Source organism: Pelobates fuscus, chromosome 7 (genome assembly GCF_036172605.1).
Source record: "Pelobates fuscus isolate aPelFus1 chromosome 7, aPelFus1.pri, whole genome shotgun sequence".
In the NCBI taxonomy this organism is placed as follows: Eukaryota; Metazoa; Chordata; class Amphibia; order Anura; family Pelobatidae; genus Pelobates; species Pelobates fuscus.
In genome coordinates, this window is record NC_086323.1 from 25,112,350 (window position 1) to 25,133,123 (window position 20,774).

The following is a 20,774-nucleotide window of genomic DNA, read 5'->3' on the forward strand; positions in this document are numbered from 1 at the left end:
TAATTTTAATTGTAATTTATTTTTATTTATTTTTTTATTTTATACAGCATATACATTTCAAAAATCCTACTACTCACGATGAGTTTGCTTTCTAGTGAAAGGAAAGAAAAAAAACAGAAGTCTTCTGTAAATGTATTCAAACTAACTTGTTTTGCTCACGCTATACTGTTTCACTGGTAATAGCAGAATTTACTCTATAGATTCGCTAAGAACAAAGATACATTAAATTCTATTTAACTCCAGGCGCCCACACATTTCATGCTATGTGTATGGGTAAGGTTCTGCTGGACAGCTTTCTTTTTGTTGTTTTCCTTAAAAAGAATTTGATTGGTTCTAGCCCTTACTCCCCACCCTGCAGGGATTGATTTTTCCCACAATAATATTGCTGTACAGGATGCTATGACTTCTGGGAGTTGTGGTTCAGCTAATGACTTTTCAACAGCAGAAAGCCAACAACTGAACTACATTTCCCACAAATCCTTGTCATGCCCATAAAGCGCTGCTTAAGATATATGCAGAGTTATAAAAAGTTACGTGAGCATCCTGATTGGCTGTGTCCCTGCCTGATCTGGTGATAGTTCAAGTAGAAGCATCACATCATGGGTACAATGCATTATGTACGTATTGAGTTTAAAAAAAAAAAAAAAAAGTCAAATCCGTGACTGCCCCTTTATGTGTGTCTTGCTTATCACAATTGTGGACTTCAGGTATATACAAACAAGTGATGAATGGTAACAAGTAAATTGAATGGTAACATCTACAATATTTGCAAACATGCTCCAGTAGAGAGGACTTTAAAAGAATGTCCGCTAGCCTGTACCTCTCTAGCATCCTCCAAATCAGAGACTTTTTTAGCCAATGAATGACACACTTGGAACAATAAAGAAAATGCACAATTTTCAGCAATGTAAAAGGTTCTGTGCCGATGTATTTTTTTGTGAATTACACCTGAACTAAAAAATGATATCACAGACTCTGCATGCTTTTGGCAGTGTGTTGCATGATTTAAAGTATGGGGAAACGCAGGTGGGCTCAACCACAAAATACTACGGATACTACCTTAATTTAATGAATAACCAAAATGGTAATATTAATAGTAGGTTTTTCTGACAGCAGCATTCCTAGGTGACATTGACAATAAACTACCAAAGGGCAGCTTCATCAACCTCAGCCCAACAATCAGTTATATTTCTCATTATGCACAAGTAAAAGGTGAATACAAACAAAAATAGAAAACAGGACACAGTTACAGGGGTTGTTTTTTTGTTTTGTTTTCCGTCCCATTATGTAAATGTAAGGGATAACTTTATACTTTATAGAACTCTCTTGCACTAAAATGTAAGCCGGCTTCCTATACGGAGTAACTTAACTGATGGCTAAGGTCAGCCGACACTCAGGTTATACGTAGTGAGTTGTGCGAGAATTAAGAATTGGTAGTTTATTGTCCTTAACCATTGGTACCAAATTAACATTCTGGTGGTACAATAGATTTCTATCTGCAACACAAGTTCATATAATAAAACATAACCTAGATTTGCAAAACAATGTTAAAAAAAATAAAAAAAGATTTAAAGAGACACTCCAGGCCCTTTTATGTGTGAAGAGGGTGTCCTTTTCTTTTTCTTTTTTATATATACAAAAAGTATAGATTTCAAAAGAAATTGGCAATTTTATATATTAATCGTGTTACACCCATCCCTCCCAGCTGTCAGACAACCCGTCCTGTTACTTCCTGGTTGTTTGGCTCACTGGAGTTAAACTCAAGATGCAGCAATTGTTCAGAGCACCTGCCTTGCAAAGACTTCTCATTGAGCTGCAATGGGAAGTCTGTGATTGGACAGCCACAGAGTCTGGGCTGCAGAAGAAGAGGAGAGACAAGATATCTGAAGCTTTAGCAAGCTGTTTGCAGATATACCTATATGAAAACAAAACTTAAAGGGAAACTCCAGTGCCAGGAAAACAATCCGTTTTCCTGGCACTGGAGGGTCCCTCTCCCTCCCACCCCCCAATCCCCAGTTGCTGAAGGGGTGAAAACCCCTTCAGTCACTTACCAGGGGCAGCGACAGGTCCCACGTCGCTGCTTCCTCCTCCCCCGCCGCTCCTCCTTCTGGTTACGTCGGCCGGTGGGCGAGACTGATCTCGCCCGCCGGCCGAGGAGACCTAATGCGCATGCGCGGCAATGCCGCGCATGCGCATTAGCGCACCCTATAGGAAAGCATTGAAAATGAATTTCAATGCTTCCCTATGGGGAATAGAGCGACGCTGGAGGTCCTCACACAGCGTGAGGACGTCCAGCGACGCTCTAGCACAGAAAACCTGTGCTATGAAGCAGGAAGTGTCCTCTAGTGGCTGTCTAATAGACAGCCACTAGGGGAGGACTTAACCCTGCAAGGTAAATATTGCAGTTTTAAAAAAACTGCAATAATTACACTTGCAGGGTTAAGGGTAGTGGGAGTTGGCACCCAGACCACTCCAATGAGCTGAAGTGGTCTGGGTGCCTGGAGTGTCCCTTTAATTAAATGCATTTTAACATTGGGTTATATCTAATAAGCAGTGATTTTTTAAAATGTTTTTGTTATTTCGGTAGTGGAGTGTTCCTTTAGGATAAGTTAAAACGGCACTGTCATGTCGCACTTACCATTCCCTAATCACTTCCTCTTCTCTTCCTCTCTCAGGATCTGTTCATTATTTCTCCCTGTCTGAACTAATTTTCTTTAAAACATAAGACAAAGTAGGGACTATTTTGTCTTGTGTATTTTTCCTACGCCTGACCAGCAGAGGAGCAAAGTGTGCTCCATTTCCTGTGGTCAGAGCAATTTCCCCACAATTCTCACCTTTCCCCTGTGATCTTGTGATGCCTCCTTTCACTATTCCCGAACGTCCTGTCATTTAGACAGAACGCAGGCGAACTACCGAATTTCACCCTAACAGAATGAGAACAGTTTTTTTCTTTCATGTTAGGACAACAATCGATACTTTTAGGTCGGTTCGAAATTTCATTTAATTCCCACGGTATCAGGGAGCTATCGACTAAAAGACTAAGATTGGTCTTTCAGCCAACTTGATTAATAATACTGAGTAAAAATTACTTAGTATTAGTAAATCTGCCCCTACTCGCTATATCGCGAGTAGGGGCATGTCTAGTAAACAGTGTTGTAAAAAATAAAGCACCCCACCCAATAAATGGGGGCATCTCAACTAACAGGGGGGAGCACGGACATGGTGTCGCCGCGAGTGGGGGCTATTCAACTAAACAGGGGACATGGGGTCCGCCTTGGTCCCCACCCATGAGCGGCGGGCGGGTGCTCTAAAAGACAATGGGGGGACCTATTGTCCATCTGTCCCCGGACCCCACCTATGAACGGTGGATGGGGGCTCTAATTGAAAATGGGGGGACCTATTGTCGTCCTCCCCCGGGTGGGGGCTAAATGTAAATATATCCCCCCAGGGTTGACCAGGGGTCCCCAAGCCCCTAGTCACTCCCCCACCCAAAAAAATATAAAAAAAAGCCCTACATACCCCGCTTACCCTAACAATAGTGTGTGGGGGGGGGGGGGGGGGGGGGGAGAGACAATAAAACTAAATACCTGTAAATAAATAAAAATGCACTTGTCAGAGCTATGGAATATGTTGGGGCTACACGAATATATGTATTTGTAATTATTATTGTCTCCTTGGTTGAGTATGCCAAGACCACCCATATTTTGTCATATGTTGATGAGGTAGAGTTTTGTCTGGACTTCAGCCATATTAGATGTAGTGGAGTCGGGAGGTGGGGTTAAAAAAAAAACAAAAAAAAACCAAAAAAAAAAAAACCTGGATTCGGCCATGACAGTGCCGCTTTAAATATAGAAAAAAATATAGCATTTGTTAAAGAAAAAAATTGCACTTGGTGTAAATATATGTTTAAAAAGAACCTGTTGAGATGGTGTATGATGTAAATGATCCAGTACAGACCTATGCATTCTCTGTGTTAAACAGAGGTACAGAATGGTAAGATTTACTACAGAGTTATACTGATAATGTTGGGATAATGTGTTAAATATACAAATCAATAAGTCATCCAGTATTTTACACATGGATGATTTCAATGATTTACAAATGGCGTATTTCATGGTGAGCTAGATGCCTCAGACACTCGGCTGCCCTGCCTGTTTAATAAGGAATGATTTACTATCTGCAGCTGGTACTGTAATAGACACATGGACAGTAAAGATGTCACAGAACAGTGAATCCTATGCTTCCCCCTCCTATCACGGACTGCATTACTTTGGAGAGACGGAAGGCTGACTTTGCGACTGCAAAGTGGCCCTCTGTGTGATGGTCTGAAGGCTATTTCATTAAAATGGGGCCCAAGTGTGATATCGTGAGAAACACGTTATCAAATGAAGTGTTTTACTTAGTGATTAAGTAGATACGAGATCATGGAGCTCTTCAAATCCTCCTTAATCCTGGCACTCCAATAAACATTTAATGAGCAGAGGAGTTCAAAAAGGTTGGCGGGGGATTTAAACCTTCAATCTTGTTTTTATTGACTCAGGAAACTCAATTTCTACCTTTGGTTCATCTGTTCTTTTGACAGTTCTTATGCGTTTTATATTAAAAGTCGGAAAGAGAAGCGAGAAGAACTAAACTGGGTTTTTAACAAAAACAGGCAATACAGAAACACAGAACACCTGCTAAGGAATAACTGTGGGTACATCTTGACATTACAATAAATGTCAGCTAAAAAAAAACAAAAAAAAAACAACAACAAATCTTCAACAGCTCGATGATCTAAATTGACATACACGGAGTGCAAACCGATCATGCAAACATTAAGGAATAACATCTCATCCATGATTTGTGTTAGACAAATGTGGGGCAAGTAAACATCAGGCGTTTATTTTAGTTTCTACATCTATGCCATCATCACAGAGGTTATAAGCTATGGTACAATAAAGCACTACCAACACTGTGCGAAGGCAGGCTAGGCATTGTGGGAGTGGGAGGTGAAGCTCACTAAAACGACAGGATCCAGGAAAGTGTAATATTTAACTAATACACACAACCAGTTTCAGAGTTTTTAAACTCGCCACTTGTGGACCTTAACATTCATGGCAGATCCGCTTAGATAAAATCGAGCGATAATATCTTCCATCATTCCAGGAATCATAACTTCTGAAACAGTACTGCATGTACTAGTATTATCTGGGGTATTTAAAAAAATAATAATGTATACCTTCTTAAACTACAATTAACAACTTATAGGGTTATATTCACTAAAGTGTGAATGTTGATAAATAAAGGGGAATTTCAAAATGTAGGTTACAACAGCCAAATTGGATCAATTTCTATCCGCCATCCATGTTTTAATGTCGGCTATGGGGGCCTAACCTTTGTATTCCTGCTAATTTATACTTCCCATAAACGTCCATGTAGTATAATATGTAGCCTAGTTAGTTGTAACTTCAGTCCAGCTCCCACAAATGTTGCTCATGGGGAATTAATTCTTAGTCGAAATAGAAGTCAGAAAAATTATCTACAATATCTTTAAAAATGCTCAAGCAGAGATAGGGTGATATTTTGCTTGTTTACTGTTAATGTGTGTTAACCATTTATTGAATGCAACCTTGAGTAGCTAATTAAGGATTGTGAGAGGTGATGTTCAATAACAGGGTGGAGATCCTTATTGGAGTTACGCTTTACTGTAATATCAAACAAAAATTTACCTTAACTGTCTAACATTGTATAAATAATTACGTAACAGCTTTATTAACCAACGTATGTGTTTTCATAAACTAAAAAAATTAAACCAGGTGACAGTGTCTTCCTCGGTGTAATATAACTCGGCTTTCCACACACCATGGGATTTGTAATCCAGCTATGGCTATAGTGTAACAACAGCTATAGAAAACAGGACAGACTTTGTGTCCAGAAATATTAATGGCTAAGCCTAGTGCCAACTGTATAATCATGCCGTGACTTCACAGAGACAGAGAATTCCAAGTAACAAGATTCAACAATGGTAGAGATATATACACAGCTTTGTACTTACATCTCTTGCTTTCCCGTAAAATGCCTCCTGGAATGAAGCTTCTAATGTTCCGATAAAAAACACGGGGTGGCACTCGCCGTATCTAGAATGGTAAAAACAGAGGTAATTTACAATAACCATAAAATGGCAATTACAAACGCCTTGCCTCAGGTTGGCATCTAAAAAAACCTTGCATTCCAAATTTTCAATTCAACAAATGGTATAAAAGGGAACAAAGACAGTCATTAGTCCGACTGCATGCAAGCAATATATTGAAATGGAAAGGTATATATTTTAATATGAAATTTGAGGTTAGCAGAAGTCAGCCTAGATTGCATTAATTTAGTGAAAGACAAATATAGAATAGACAGAAGGATAGATTATTATTTTCTCTTGAAGAAGGTGTGTTTTCTATTGAAATGGTTCAGAAACTTTTCTGGACTAAGGCAATTGTATAGTAGAGAACAATTTTGTCATCTGCAATTTCCGATTTATTTTACGTTGAATTTGTGGTTGCTTTTTTTTTTAAATATTTTTTTGCACCCATTTTTGAAAATGTGCCACTTTTTCACAGACTTAATGGATTCACGAATATTGCCATCACTTTACAACAAAAAGGAGGTGGAATTTTCTGCCACTCTAAATGTTTCACTAAATCTTCTGAAATGGACATTTCTGATAAAGCTGGCTGAACTTAATGTGAAGAAAGCCTTAACACGTTATATAACTTAATAAATGCAATGAAAATAGTGACCATATTGAAGGGTCATTGCAGCTTGTGATGACTAGGCTTTCCGTAAACCTCAGAAACTCTCAGTTGTAAAACACACACACATACCCATTATATAATTAGTATGCAAACAGAATGATTTTTAATAATGCAATTAAAGGGACACTATAGTCACCCAGACCACTTCAGCTCAATGAAGTGGTCTGGGTGCCAGGTCCCCCAGGTTTTAACCCTTCACATGTAAACATGTGTTTCCATTGCAGGGTTAATCCAACCTCTAGTGGCTGTCTTCCTGGCAGCCGCTAGAGGCGCTTCTGCAACGCTGGATGCGAAAATTGCATTCAGCATGCAGTACGTCCATTGGAAAGCATTCAGAAATGCTTTCCTATGGACTGTTTGAATGCACGCGCGGGAGTCACTCGGGAGCCGACGTCGGCGGGGGAGGAGAGGTCACTAGCGCCGAGGGAGCCCGGCACTGGATTAAAGTAAGTAACTGAAGGGGTTGTAACCCCTTCACTGTCCGCCCTGAGGGTGAGGGGGACCCAAGGGTTATATAGTGTCAGGAAAACAAGTTTGTTTTCCTGACACTATAGTGATCCTTTAAAGCAAACGATAATATCATAGTAGCTATGTTTATTACGCATTTGACTAACAAGCAGAGAAGGGATTTTAATTAGCAGTCTTGCAATCTCTCTACTTATAAAGTTTCAAATGCATGGGGAAGGCTGTGGTTTAAAACAAACACTAGTGGTATAAGAAAATAAGTACTTTATCATATGTTACATTAAGGCGAAGTATTGTCAAAAATAATTGGCTACTTTTTAATGCATATGAATAAAATGCATTCAAAATGTACGTAAAATGATTTACTTTTTTTTTTTTTTTTTTTTAAATCCCTTTATGTGAGAAGTAATTTATCCCACATAGGTTGCGTAGTATTGCTCTGTAAAGTGAAAGGTGCCATTCTGCGTGATCTGTGGTTTAGCTCACTCTACGGGGAGGAGAAAGAGCTTGTTGTAAATAGAGTGTAGAGTGTGCATGCTGAACACACAAAATGGACATATTAGCTCAAACTTCCAGATGGATGATTGACAGTTCTTAGTGGCTGGCTTAGCTAACTGCTAATGTGTTTTATTTACAAACCACTGAAGTATTAAAAGTCATTCTCAGAGCTGAGAATACAAGGCGGCTATTCCAAGCACCATAAACTGTCACATAATACGATACTCGTGTTGCCCCTTTAAGGTATGAGCACAATATGTAGTTATAACTGAATTTATCTACTTACTGGAAATGCATTGTGCGGACATGGCTTACCTGGAAGAGAATTCTGCTGTAAACTGCAACAAGGCATCAGCTTCATTTTCAGCATTTTCAGGCACTTTGAAAGCAAAAACAATATTTACATGAAATGCAAGGTAGTAGATTAACTGTAAACAAAACTGCACAAATCCACCCAACTCAGTTGGCTATAGAGCGTCAAAGCTGGTATGGAGATATTTTTATTATTTTAATGTGTACCAGGGATATATGATCTAAACCGGGGAAAGGCAACCTTCGGCACTCCAGATGTTGTGGACTACATCCCCCATAATGCTCTTACACCCATAATGCTGGCAAAGCATCATGGGAGGTGTAATCCAAAACAGGAGTGCCAACAGTTGCCTATGCCTGATCTAAACACTAATGAAGGAACACCCTAAGCACCATAACCACTAGAGCAGTATTATTTCACTTCTTACCAGATGTCCCCAGGTGCTCCACTCAGCTTAGGATAATGCAAGTGGGAGCAAGAAATCGATTTCTATTTCCTGTTTAATAACCAGTGGAGTTTAGGGAAGAAGTCATGTTCCGGTGACTTAAATCGCTAAGACGGGAGTTGTGAGCATGATTGGGAGCAGTGAAAATCAGTTCTGTGCCACCTTTCATGGATATCCAAACTGCAGTGGGCTTTGCACACATTTCATCAGTCATGGGTCTCTACTCGATCTACACATCCATACGTTTTATAATAGTCAACAAGTAGGGTTTCTTTACTCACTCATTGGGGACTTTCTGAGTGCAGAAGAGGAGGCCATGCCAAAGATCTCTCCATCATCTACTCCAAACTCTGTAGCATCTTCGAAGTCATCTCCATCACTGTCGCTTATCATGTGAATATCTGTGCACTGCTGGGGAACAAGATTAAAAGTATTTTAAAAACGAAAAGTCATTTGCTAATTACAGATGGGTTTAATTTATTCAGCATCTGCAAGACCACTTGTGATGTCAGCTAAAACCATTAAACACACTGTGTCACGTCTCTCTTATTCAGCTTTTGTTGTACTACACTTCCCATAATTCTCCGCCAGCTGTTGAAACAAGACTCTATGATCAGAAATAAGTTTATCTTCGGTAACTGAAAAGCCCTTTGTCATTGAAACTTATGGGAGGATTCGCTAGACAAATGTATCTGTGCCCTTCGATAGGCGGTGAGGTGAGAAGAGATTTGTACCTCTTAGGATCACAAGAATGTAAAGGTCAGAGGAAAGGAAGTATGACTAATAAGTATACATTCAGAGAACAAAACTAATCTCCTGGGAAATTCTAGGAAATATAAATAGCATTTGTAACGCTTACAAAAAAGATCCAATTACCTGTGATTTCAAGAATCACCCTATTTTTTTGTGCTGCTGGTAAGATCTGGGATGGCTATCCTTGGCATTGCAAAGGTTTGTGAACTACACTTCCTGTGATGCACAGCCAGTGTTTAAGCCCAAATCACTTAATGTACAAACAATACTTACTTAAAATGTGTAAGGTGCTGAATTGAAGGACAATGTATCACTCTGTTACTTAGCAATGTATAGCTATGAGACATTACGTAAAGCAGTATATTACTGGAGGAAAAACTGCAATGTCAGGATGCCTCAGGATGTTCAGGTGACAACTGTCACCTAAACAATATTTTTTGAATATAACAATCCTTTCATCAAGTTTTAAAAGGAAATTGATTCTTTGTTAAATGAAAGATATGTAATAAAATGAGACAAACCCATTCCCACCTTTAGTATCTGACAGGGTCCTTCTGCCATATACGTACACCTCGGGTCGGACCGGGTTTGAATATGACAGTTATTGGGTCTGATGAGGTCACTGTGCGGAGAGTGAAGCCAGGAAGACCATAGAGACTAACTGTTTTGAAACACTCTCCAAGGTGTACGTATATGGCTGAACGAGCCTTTAATTCACTAAAGGAGGGGGTGGGTATTTAACTTTTTTACATATACTTCATTTAATTTCAATACGATTTCCTTTCAAAACTTGAGGAAAGGATCATAAAATTAAAGGACACCTGTAATAACAAGATGTCACAATGTGAAAACATTTCCCATTCAAAGTCGTGAGATCAAATATTGATCAACAATGTAATCACTCGGTTCAGCCCTATTTGCCAGGTTACCATCCAGCCATACATTTCCATGTGATGCTCTATCTAGGCTGCTGCTAAATGACTGAAACCAGAATCCATGTTAAAATGTTTCTCCTCCTAAACCTGAACCCTAAAGGAAGAACGCAGAGAGAGCACATCAGTTTAATTTACATCCACTGTTTGCTGGAACCTGGTTTGTCCTGACAGTTTTTGCGTTTGTTTATTATTTTAATAAAAAGCTCACACGCCCCAAAGCTCAGCCCATAATAAATGGGTTGCACAAAATATATAGTGTGCTGAGGCTTCAGTGCTGCCAAGGATTTACTTTATATTTTGCGTTCATTTTTCTTCTTCACGAATACCTCTGGCTATGTGCAATGCTCCTGTGGATAAACCTAAAACAATGTACAGTTAGGCGACTCATACATTTGGTTTCTTTATAAAGAGAATAAAATAGCCACCTCTTCTGACTGCTCTCTGGTCTGTACCGGGGACGTTCTTCTTGAAACACTCAGTCTATGACACGGGTAGCTGATTCCTGAAGACGCTAGATTTACCTGAAACCAAGAAGAAAGAATACAAGTCGGAAACCGTGGTTTACAACATTTCCACAAGCAGTAAAGACAGAGCATGCATTTTGCTTCCGCCATCTGCACATTAATAGCAAACATAAAAAAACATGAGATTCTGTAACCCCCACAACAGGGATGTGGATGTCAGGTTCTGCTTTAAAAGGTCTACATCTTTAAAGGGATATAATGACATTAATTTGGTGATCCAGGCACAGTGGTCCTGTCATTTTAACCACACAGTATTTTCTGAGTGGCGTCATTTGCCCATCAGATGTCCTAAGGGTAACCAGAACCAAACCCTGGCCGCCAAAAATCATCATTTAAAGAGTGTGTTTGTGTTAAAACATATAAACATGTTTACAAGTCTTATAGTTAGATACTGATATAAGCATGATGGCAGCAACACCTCACTTCCTATTCCCAATGTCAAGCCATGAACCCTTCACGTTATGATCTTTCCATTTTCTCATGTATCACTGTGGACTGACCTGCCAAGAAAGTCCTTTATTCTCACTAGTTCCGTGGCAATGACTGGGGACATTTACTTGTTATCGCCCAATGAGCAGCTCTCTTCACGCCTTTAAAAGCCCAATAAACCATTTGTTACCGTTTCCTGAAGACATTTACAACTTTTAGATGGCTTTACACAACACCCTCCATGTACCCCTTTCACCTACAGCCCAAAATCGAGTATTTCTGTTAAAAGGAACACCATAACCACTACCCTCCGTTACAGCCTTTAAGCATTCAGCTATGTCATGCTTGTATGTGCTGTTTTCTACCTACACAGACTAGCTGTTTCGCATGTATTTAATTTATTTTCAGTCAGATATATTTTTAAAACTATCGGCTTTAAAACGGTTTTAAAGTTAAGTGCAATTATTATATGTATGTACAGCCACTAGACCGAAACACTACCAAAGCACAAATATAAGCTAAAGTATCTTAATTTGAAACCAAGATATCATAACTATATGTTATATATTAAAATATGTAAACACAATGCAAAGAGAAGAGACATGAATATCTAACAAGTTACTAATACAAAGCCGAACACAAAATAAAACACTCAATACAAACTGCCCCAATAAGTTGCTATCGAAATGATGAAGAGCTGCCTCTTCCTTTTTGGCCACACTCCTATCTGTATTAATGTTTGCTTTGTATTCACCATATTAAATGTTTCTGTGTTTACCCTTTAAAGGTCGTAATGCTTTATTTAAAACATTAACTGCTATATCTTGTTACAGGTATACAGGTAACAAGTCTTCAAATAAGATTACTATCAGCAACTGATGTTTTGACTTTTACGGGTGTTCAGATCTGCATTGCTGTGAATCGCGTTATTACAAGGCTTTCGGATTTAATCTCTAAAGTGAGATGAAACCGTTAAAAGAAAATTGTTGTGTTTTTTTTTTCTTTTTAACAAACATTATTACATTAAGACACAGAAGCTACACAGGGATTTATCTACAGAATTAAAAGCTATGACTGACAACTTGACCAAATCCACTTATGACCACATTTTGTACGGTCCTGTTATTATTTATAAAGAGCCAACAAATTCCGCATGGCTCTACAACTGAGCGACTAACAGACAAGTATGATGCACAGGAACAGAGGGACCGGGGTATAGTGACACAGAATATAAGGATAGGGTAGAAAGGTAGACTTCAGGATTTTTTTTTGGGGGGGGGGGGTTTGGATGACATTTGCAGGAGAGGAAGCAAGGTGCAGGAAGAGAAAGCTATTAACAGTTCGATATGCTTTACTGAAAAGGTGAGATTTTATAATAATTGTGGAGGAATGGGGAGACTGGGTGAGAGTCTAATGGAGTTCCACAGGAACGGAGCAGCCTTAGAGAAGTCTTGGAGGTGCGCATCAGAAGTGAGAGTACGAAAAAAGGATAGACGTAGGTCTTCGGCAGAGAGTGGGAACCTACTTGTGTATTAGGCAAGAGAGGAAGCCAGCATTTTAAATTGAGATCTATATCTCATGGGAAGCCAAAGTAGAGACTAAAAGGGGGTGTAGCATGGGAGGTGCGGGTGAACAGGAAGATGAGCCTCATCTCCGCATTAGGGGCATGTTGGGAACACGTAAGAACACTGAGAAGCGGATTGTAGTAGTCAAGGCGAGAAAAGATAGCGGCATGGACCAGCACCTTAGCCACATTCCAGCTTTAAATAGGGGGGGAAGCACGCAATGTTTTTGAGATGGAAGCAGCAGGATTTGGCGATGGACTGGACGTGAGGGGTGGAGGAAAAGATGGAGTAAAAGAGAACACATAGGCAGTGAGCCTGTGAGGTGGAGCTGATTGTAGTGCCGTTGACTTGAAGGGAAACAGACACAGGGGAAGCAGCACTAGAGGGAGGAAAGACAAGAAGTTCTGTTATATTTTTGGCATTTATACAGCAGCAATAGGTTTCTCGATGCTATACAATATTAATGTGAAGGCATAAAAGCAAGCAAGAGGACCCTGTTTGAAGAGCGGGCAATTCTGTTACAGGTGAAACTGAAATCCATGCTCCACAGACTGTCGCTTCATTAAATGTCTCCGCATTCACTACCTGTATGAAACTGGGACTGTAGGAAGGGGTGAGGAGCAACTATAATGCAAAGTTGCTTGACCATGCTTTAAAACTATAGTGATTTTATTATATGCATAGGCATACATGTAGACCGGGCTTAATATTTTAAGCTCTTGGCTACTTCAAACCTGAAGAGTCCATGGCACACTCACCAGGGCAGAATTTTCACACAACAATGGCTATTGGAAATTTTGAGTGCATGTGTGTATAATTATATATACACACAGATATATATTGTCAGGACGAACCAGTGGCCCAACACGCAGAATTAAGTAAAACACGTAACAAATACAAACAGTAACAACGTATAACAGGGCCTTCGAATGGCCGGAATTAACGTAATAGAATAAACAGTCACGAGCAGAGATCAGGAATACAGAAAGGAACAAATACAGAAAGAGCAAATCCAAAGGATCAGGGATACCAGAAATACGGGAAGTCAAGCCAAGATCAAAGACGAAATATCAGAATCAGGAACGCGCTCTCGGATAACCAACAGGATGGAAACCACAACAGGGCACTGAACAACTGCAGGTTTGGGTTTAAATAACCCAGTAAATCCTGCTATTGGCTGACCCCAGAACATGCGTGCACGACGAGAACATGACACCGCACGCACATTCACATCACTAGTGACATCATAGTGGGTAGCATGATTAATCAGTGCTGTCTTGCAGCAGCCGACGTCCCTCCCAACGCTGGACCCGTCGCTGGTCCACAAACAGCATGGAGGGAGAGGCTCTGGGGGTGAGTAACCTCTCCCCCCTTTAGTGCGACCACACCAATCAGGCGCGGCCACACTGTGGTGCTGATCAAGCACTGCGATAGTGTGACCGTACTGATCAGGTGCGGTCACACTGAGGTGCCGATCAGGCACGTGACATATATTTATATACATACACAGAAACACACACACACACACACGTAATCTAAATTATTCAACCCCCATTGGAAATCAAAAGTTTTGATGATTCTGTTCCGTGGAATGATGAAGCAAAACTGGAATTTTTTGGCCCATTGGATTAGTGGTATGTCTGGAGGAAGGAGGATGAGGCATACACTGAAAAGAACACTGTCCCTACAGTTAAGCACTGTGGTGGCTTGGTGATACTCTCTCACTGAAACCGGCAGTGTGTGGGAAGCAAAATGGATTAAAGTATCAGGAAATCCTAGGAGAAAATGTCATGCTGTCTGTCAGGAAGCTTAAGCGTCATTGAACCTTCCAACAAGACAATGATCCCAAGAATACCTATTCCACCAAGGCTTGGTTGCAGAAAAGGTCCTAGAAAATTGTACAGTGGCCATCACAGTTACCTGATTTGAACCCCATAGAAAATCTCTGGTGGGATTTGAAGAAGACGGTTGCAGCATATTAGCCCGAGAATATTACTGAGGGGTTGAATAATTTTGAGACTGGAAAAGTCATTAGTTAAGGTATTTTCAGTTGAATTTGGGGAAACCACTTGAAGCTATTTCAATTGTTTTTGTTTTGTTTGTTTTTTGCCAATAGCTGAACGTCTGTAAATTTGGACAATAAACCTAATTTACATGGGTGTTGTATAATTTTTATTACATATACACACACACAAACATCTACACATCAACAATGTTTATCAGATAAGCATGTATAAGAGCATAATCCAGCAGATATATAACAGAGACTTATAATGAAGATGTTAATGCATATTTCACACCGGTCGTTGCAATTTCCATTGGGGGTGGGTGATATAAATCACAGGATGCCACAGTTAGATATACATAATACAGGTTGAAACAGGCAGATTATCCCTGTTCATTACAAGATACAAGAGGGCCTGTATGAACTAGCCCAGTGGTAAGGCTCACCTCCAGTGGGGCCAGCTCTGCCACAGTGTGCTCCTAAATTATCATTTACCAATATTATCTGATTGAACCATTATACAGGTTACACATCACACTCACAGGTTCAATAACCTTAGACCTTCACCCAGTCTCCACTCCAAAAAAATCTTTGAAAACACACTTCTTCAGGAGAGCATATAATTTAAACTGTTAGTGGGTTCATTCGCCCCCTCCTCCCCATGACTCCTCTCCTGCAACTGTCAAAAATAAGTTCTCCGTGAATACTTTTCCAGCAACCCATTTCATTACCCCTACTTACACCCTATACCCCACTCCCTCTAGCATGTAAGCTCATTGTGCAGGGCCCTCAACCCATCTGTTTCTGTGCGTCCATTTGTCTGGTTACAATTGTCTGTTAGTCCACCCATTGTACAGCGCTACGGAATTTGCTGGCGCTATATCAATAATAAAATAATGATAATAATAATAAGACCACATAAAGGAGCATAAGACCTCCCCACTGAACACATGTTTTATGTAATCAATGTATCACAAAATGGGAACAAAAGATTACATAAATAAAACTAATTAACCCCTTAGTGACCAGACCATTTTTAAATTTTCTTACCGTTTGGGACCAGGGCAGTTTTTACATTTCTGCGGTGTTTGTGTTTAGCTGTAATTTTCCTCTTACTCATTTACTGTACCCCCACATATTATATACAGTTTTTCTCGCCATTAAATGGTCTTTCTAAAGATACCATTATTTTAATCATATCATATAATTTACTATAAAACTAATTATAAAATACGAATTAAAAACAAACAAAACAAAAAAAAAACACTTTTTCTAACTTTGACCCCCAACATCTGTTACGCATCTACAACTGCCAAAAAACACCTGTGCTAGTTTCTAAATTTTGTCCTGAGTTTAGAATTACCCAATGTTAAAATGTTCTTTTCATTTTTTCTTTTTTTGCAAGTTATATGGCTACAAGTAGGACATTGCGGTTTCAAAATATATATTTTTAAAATGTATCAATAGTGACATTGTAACACTGTTATCTGTCATAAATCTCTGAATCACACCTCACATGTACATAATTTTTTTTAAAGTAGACAACCCAGGGTATTCAATATGGGGTATGTCCAGTCTTTTGTAGTAGCCACTTAGTCACAAACACTGGCCAAAGTTAGCATTTATGTTTGTTTGTGTGTTAAAAATGCAAAAAACAATTATGAACTCTGACTTTGGCCAGTGTTTGTGACTAAGTGGCTACTAAAAAGACTGAACATACCCCTTTTGCAATACCTTGGGTTGTCTTCTTTTGCAAATGGTATACCATTATGGGGGTAATTCTCATTCCTGGGCTACCATATGTTCAGCTAAGTCTCACGAGTAAAATAGTACCCCTCATGTATAGGTTTTAGGGTATCATGGAAAGTTACAGGGTTAAATACAGTGCTAGCAAATTACATTCTCTAGACTTTCGGCCTGGGTTGTCAGACAGGTCCCTCAAATGGCAATCAATAAAATTACTTAGTTATGTAAAAATATTACATAAATATGCACGTAGAATTTAAATTTATTTATATATATATATATATATATATATATATATATATATATATATATATATATCTAATTTCATTCCAAGTGTATATTGATATAAAATATATTAATATCAAAATACAGTTAGAATAAAATTACATATATGCATAATTTTTTAAAATTTATTTTTAGTTTTTATTTACTTTATATTTTATAATATATATACATATATATATATATATATATATATACACACACATACATACACACACACACACGTGTGTGTAATTAATTATAAGTGTATTTTTATATATTTATTTAAAAAATAAAATATTTTACAGATGCAGGGAGACTGCCTGTCAGTTTAGACACTATGGACGCCTATTGTCTTTCAGAGCAATCACATGTCCCGCGGGGGCCTTATTTGCCGAGGGGGGACTGTCAGGAGAGTTATTGCAGGATGCCTCGACATCGAGGCATCGCTGCAATACCCTTAGATCGTCTAGAAGCAATCACAATTGCTTCCTGCGCTCATATTTGCCGCGGATGTACTAGGTACGTCCGCAGTCCTTAAGGACCGTGTTTTGTCGGACGTACCTAGAACGTCCGCGGTCCTTAAGGGTTTATACAAGAAATAAACAAAAAAAAAACAAGATATAGGCATCAAAACAACTTTAGCTTAAAGGACCACTATAAGCACCCAGACCACTTCAGCTTAATGAAGTGGTCTGGGTACCAGGTCCATCTAGGATTAACCCTGCCTGCTGTAAACATATCAGTTTCTGAGAAACTGCTATGTTTACATTAGGGTTAATCCAGCCTCTAGTGGCTGTCTCATTGACAGCCGCTAGAGGCGCTTCCACGCTTCTCACTGTGATTTTCACAGTGAGAAGACGCCAGTGTCCATAGGAAAGCATTGAGAATTCCGCCGGTGATGTCAGAAGAGGGAGGAAAGTCCCCAGTGCCGAGGGAGCCCGGCACTGGAGAAAGGTGAGTGTTTAACCCCCTTCCTCCCCCTTCAGCCCGGCGGGAGTGGGATCCTGAGGGTGGGGGCACCCTCAGGGCAATATAGTGCCAGGAAAACGAGTTTGTTTTCCAGGCACTATAGTGGTCCTTTAAGTGCTTTTGCTGTATAGAGCATGCCACTACAGTCTTACTGCTCAATTCTCTGCAATTTAGTTAAAACACATTTGTTTCTATTTATGCAGCTTTATCCACACCTTCCCTGGCTGTGACACACACAGTCAGCAAGAAAAAAAAATACTTCATTTTCAAATCAGATGTTAACTTGCTTTATCTCCTGCTCTGTAAATTGAGCTTTAAATCACACACAAGGAGGTCCTGCAAGGGTCTAGGAGGCGATTAAATTCAAAATTAAACAAACTGTGCCATAAAGGAGGTTTAAACAATAGATCTCTCTTTGCAGGAAGTATTTTGGAAGGCTGTGTAAGTCCCATGCAGAAAGGTGTGTCTACAAATGTATAAACAAAGTGAATTAAAGGGATACTATAGGTACCAAAATTTTAGCTTAATGAAGCAATGTTGGTATATACATCATGTCCCTGCAGTCTAACTGCTCAATTATCTGCCATTTAGTAGTCAAATCACTTTGTTTATACAGCCCTAGTCACAATTGTAGCTAAAGTGACTGGAGTCATGCCCAGCCATTTGCCATGGGAGTACTACCAAAGGACCATGAGAGGGCAATGGATGACCTATGAAGGGAGTGGTCTCCATATGTTGCCTGCCAGGGTTCAGGTGAACATTTTCAACGTCACGTACAGCACCTGGGCAATAGAGGGTTTAGCAGGGGACCAGGTGTTCTTAAATACAGAACGTCCTCAAATTCCAGTTTTTTTTAAAGAAAGGGAAAAAATAAATAATTTTTTTAAAATATCTTCTTGCTGAATCAGAGCTTCAACAAATCCACCCTCCTCATCGGAAGGAAAAACAGAACGGAGATTCCTAGAGGAGTGGCTAGAGAGGTAGGAGTTGTTCGAAGCATTGCATCATGGTTACATAGTTACATAGTTAGATAGCTGAAAAGAGACTTGCGTCCATCAAGTTCAGCCTTCCTCACACCTGTTTTTTGCTGTTGATCCAAAAGGCACAAAAAAAAAAAAAAACCAGTTTGAAGCACAATTTTGCAACAAGCTAGGACAAAAAATTCCTTCTTGACCCCAGAATGGCAGTCAGATTTATCCTTGAATCAAGCAGTTATTACCCTACATTGAAAGATTATATCCTTGAATATTCTGTCTTTGCAAGTATGCATCTAGTAGCTGTTTGAACATCTGTATGGACTCTGATAAAACCACTTCTTCAGGCAGAGAATTCCACATCCTGATTGTTCTTACAGTAAAAAAACCTTTCCTTTGCCTTAGACGAAATCTTCTTTCTTCCAGTCTAAACGCATGGCCTTGTGTCCTATGTAAAGTCCGGTTTGTGAAAAGATTTCCACACAATGGTTTGTATTGGCCCCGAATATATTTGTATAATGTTATCATATCCCCTCTCAGGCGACGTTTTTCTAAACTAAATAGGTTTAAATTTGTTAACCTTTCTTCATAGCTGATATGTTCCATTCCTTTTATTAATTTTGTAGCCCGCCTCTGCACTTTTTCTAGTGCCATGATATCCTTCTTTAGAACAGGTGCCCAAAATTGCACAACATATTCAATATGTGGTCTTACTAGTGATTTATAGAGAGGCAAAATTATATTCTCGTCCCGAGAATGAATGCCCTTTTTCATGCATGACAATACCTTACTGGCCTTGGCCACTGCTGATTGACATTGCACATTGTTGCATAGTTTGTTGTCTATAACAATTCCCAAGTTCTTTTCGTGTGTTGTTATCCCTAATTCACTTCCATTAAGGGTATACGTTGCTTGTGTATTCTTTACGCCGAAGTGCATAACTTTGCATTTTTCAACATTACATTTCATCTGCCATTTGAGTGCCCAGTCCTCCAGTCTATCTAAATCCTTCTGCAGCAAAGTAATATCTTGCTCATATTGGATTATTTTACAAAGTTTTGTGTCATCTGCAAACACTGAAACATGACTTTCAATGCTGTCTTCAAGATCATTTATAAAAATGTTAAATAGAAGGGGTCCCAGAACAGACCCCTGAGGGACACCACTTGCCACCTCTGTCCAGCTTGAAAATTTACCATTAACGACAACTCTTTGTATTCTGTTTTTAAGCCAATGTTCTACCCAAGAACAAGCATTTTCATCGAGACCGATTTCCTTGAGTTTGAACACTAATCTTTTGTGTGGAACTGTATCAAATGCAAGGTTGATTCTACCTCCTCCGGCTGAGACGGACGTTATGCCCATATACCACGACTTGTGGGTTCTCGCTACCACAGGATAGAAAAGTATTGAACAAGATTTTGATCTGGAGCTGTACTTTGTAAAAATAAAAGTGTGTGTTGCTACCATTCTTCAATCTTTGAAATGCCAGAATATCCTACACGTCCAAAATATTGTGCTTATTACAGTCTTTGAAGTGTAGCCATGCTGTATTTGCATGGCATATGTAGTTTGAACACTTAAGGTGATAGTGTATATAGAGAGAAAACTCTCACGTGAAGCAAATTAGAATCCAATTAGAAAAATTTAAAGTGACACTCCACTGTAAATAATAAATACAATCTCTGTTTAGTAGATATACCCCAAATAAAAATATGTGTGCATTTAATGATGCATTTTTCATTAGGGGTATGTTTAAAAACAGCTTGCAAAACCTGCAGATTTCTTTTCTGTAGCCTTTCCAAGCTCTCCCATCGAAACCAGTGTGGCTGTCCAAATCACAGAATTCCCAATGCAGCTCAATGAGAAGTCTTTAATTCTGAGCAATTTGCTGCCTCTTGAGTTTAGCTCCACTGAGCTAAACAACCAGGAAGTAACAGGACCCGTTGCCTGATTGACAGCTTACTTTATAAAACATTTTGTAAAATGAAATAAAAAGGGGACACACATTCTCACATTAAGCATTTCAGCAAGATAAAGTGCTTTAGGGATTCTTAAGTGTCCCTTTAAGGGAGGAAAAAAAAAAAATCTTATCTGGAAAAAA

General features: G+C 39.3%; 1 protein-coding gene across 2 annotated transcripts in view; it reads right to left on the reverse strand.

Moving 5' to 3' along the window:
• The window catches only part of FAF1 (Fas associated factor 1), a 241,721-nt gene that overhangs the window by 71,009 nt on the left and 149,938 nt on the right, over positions 1-20,774 (reverse strand). Inside the window, exons 9-12 of one of the 2 annotated variants that reach the window (XM_063427802.1) lie at positions 10,620-10,715; positions 8,788-8,914; positions 8,064-8,127; positions 6,038-6,119 (exon numbers count right to left, since the gene is read on the reverse strand). In XM_063427802.1, coding sequence (XP_063283872.1) covers positions 6,038-6,119; positions 8,064-8,127; positions 8,788-8,914; positions 10,620-10,715 — 369 coding nt within the window. Of the gene's footprint in view, positions 1-6,037; positions 6,120-8,063; positions 8,128-8,787; positions 8,918-10,619; positions 10,716-20,774 lie in introns of both variants that reach the window. The other variant, XM_063427801.1, reaches the window with a different exon arrangement.